The sequence below is a fragment of the Bison bison genome, unplaced genomic scaffold (assembly GCF_000754665.1).
Source record: "Bison bison bison isolate TAMUID 2011002044 unplaced genomic scaffold, Bison_UMD1.0 scf7180017864155, whole genome shotgun sequence".
NCBI classification, from domain to species: Eukaryota; Metazoa; Chordata; class Mammalia; order Artiodactyla; family Bovidae; genus Bison; species Bison bison.
This window is the reverse complement of record NW_011494727.1, coordinates 655,124-656,856: the sequence shown is the minus strand read 5'-3', so window position 1 is coordinate 656,856 and position 1,733 is coordinate 655,124. Positions and strand designations below refer to the sequence as shown.

Here is a 1,733-nt window from a genome sequence, read left to right as displayed (position 1 = left end):
GAGTGCCTACTAGGTGCTGGGTCATCATAGACAGATAAAACACAGTCTGCCCTCACAAAGGAGCTCATTTCATGGGAAGATACATGAACAAAAACACATCGTTTCCGTGCCATATCCCAGTTTGGCACTTAGTAGGTGCTCAATAAATGGCTGAGCAGATGAGAGACTCTTGATTGGTCCAGCAGAGGTGGGGCGCCCACCTAGAGTGAAATTAGGAAAGGGCTGGGACAGAGTACAGACCTGATTGTGGGGAACCCGGTACCATGGCTGGGGGGGATGATGCTTTTGGAGAGGGGCTGAGATTTGGGAAGGTGCCCCTGACGTCTCCACTGCAGACGCTCCATAGTGTGGCAGCTCCCTAAGTGCAGAGAGTTAACAGGTCTTTTGGGGGCTGGGTGGTGGGGTCTGCATGGGCTGTCCTTGCCCCAGGCCCTCTCTGGCTGCCCTCTCCCTTCTCTGTCCTCACGCCTTGCCTCCCACAGGGCAGGTGTACTACCTGGAGCACCCTGAGAAGCTGACGCTGGCAGAGGCAAGGGAGGCCTGCCGGGAAGATGGCGCCCAGATCGCGAAGGTGGGCCAGCTGTTTGCTGCCTGGAAGTTCCGTGGCCTGGACCGCTGCGATGCTGGCTGGCTGGCAGACGGCAGTGCCCGCTACCCTGTGGCTCACCCACGTTCCAACTGTGGGGCCCTGGAGCCTGGGGTCCGAAGCTTTGGCTTCCCCGACCCACACAGCCGCCAGTACGGCGTCTACTGCTACCGGCCGCGCTAGCTCCAGATCGCTCTGTACCCTGCCCCCTCCCCTCACGGGCGGTATTTATTGAGTAGTTCGTTTTCCCTCACAGGTTGGGGCAATTTTCATCTTGTTTTTATACTTTCCAACTTAAAATTATTTTTAAATATTATTTTTTGGGTAAATCCCACAGATCCCAAATCGTCCCTTTACTCAGGTCCCTTTGCCAAGGCTCTCACCCTCCCTGAATCCTCCTGCCTCTCTCTTCTGGGACGTTTGAAGTCCTTGGGCTCATGAGCGCTCTCTACCATCGCGGAGTCCATCCCCTCTCCCAGCCCTGGGGAGGCTGTTCCCAGAGCCAGCAGTGGCAGTGGCACGAGGAGCCAGGGCTGCGACCCGTCCTCTGCCTCTGCCTGGGGACGAGGGGGCAGCCAGGTGGCTCTGGAGCTGGGGTTCGGGCCTGGTGGTCTCCTGCCCCTTGTACTTCTTTGGGGAGCAGCTGGCCCGTGTCAGCATGGCGGAGGAGCCTGGGCAGGAGGCGGGTCCCTGGGCTTCCACGTGATGTCCCAGGGTAGGGAGAGAGATGCTGCCCCATGTTTTCCTTCTCTCTTGGCTCCAAAGAGTCTGTGTTTTGTTCTCATTTTTCTCTGTTTGGCGAGTGGCCCTCAGGTCTGTGTACTATTTTGGACAATAAATGGTGCTGTGACCCCTCCCTCCATCCTGAGCCCTCCTCTGTGTCACGCTTTTTTTTTTTTTTTAACATTTGCTTCTTTACTTATCTGGCTGCACCAGGTCTTAGTTGTGACATGCGGGATTTTCGATCTGCATTGCAACAGGCAAACCTTTAGTTGGGCATGTGGGATCTAGTTCCTTGACCAGGGATCAAACCCAGGCTCCCTGCAATGGGAGTGTGGAGTCTTAGCCACTGAACCACCAGGGAAGTCTCTGTGTCTCAGTCTTTATCTCATTCAGTCTTAGGGTCCAGCTCTCTGCATGGGGGACG

At 56.1% G+C, this 1,733-nt stretch overlaps 1 protein-coding gene across 1 annotated transcript in view; it reads left to right on the top strand.

Annotated features, from left to right (window-relative positions):
- Positions 1–1,451, top strand: part of HAPLN3 (hyaluronan and proteoglycan link protein 3) — a 15,189-nt gene extending 13,738 nt beyond the window's left edge. Inside the window, exon 5 of the mRNA XM_010841019.1 lies at positions 483–1,451. Within this exon, the coding sequence (XP_010839321.1) occupies positions 483–769 (287 nt within the window). The 3' untranslated portion in view covers positions 770–1,451. The remainder of the gene's footprint in view (positions 1–482) is intronic.
- The last annotated feature ends 282 nt before the right edge of the window (positions 1,452–1,733 follow it).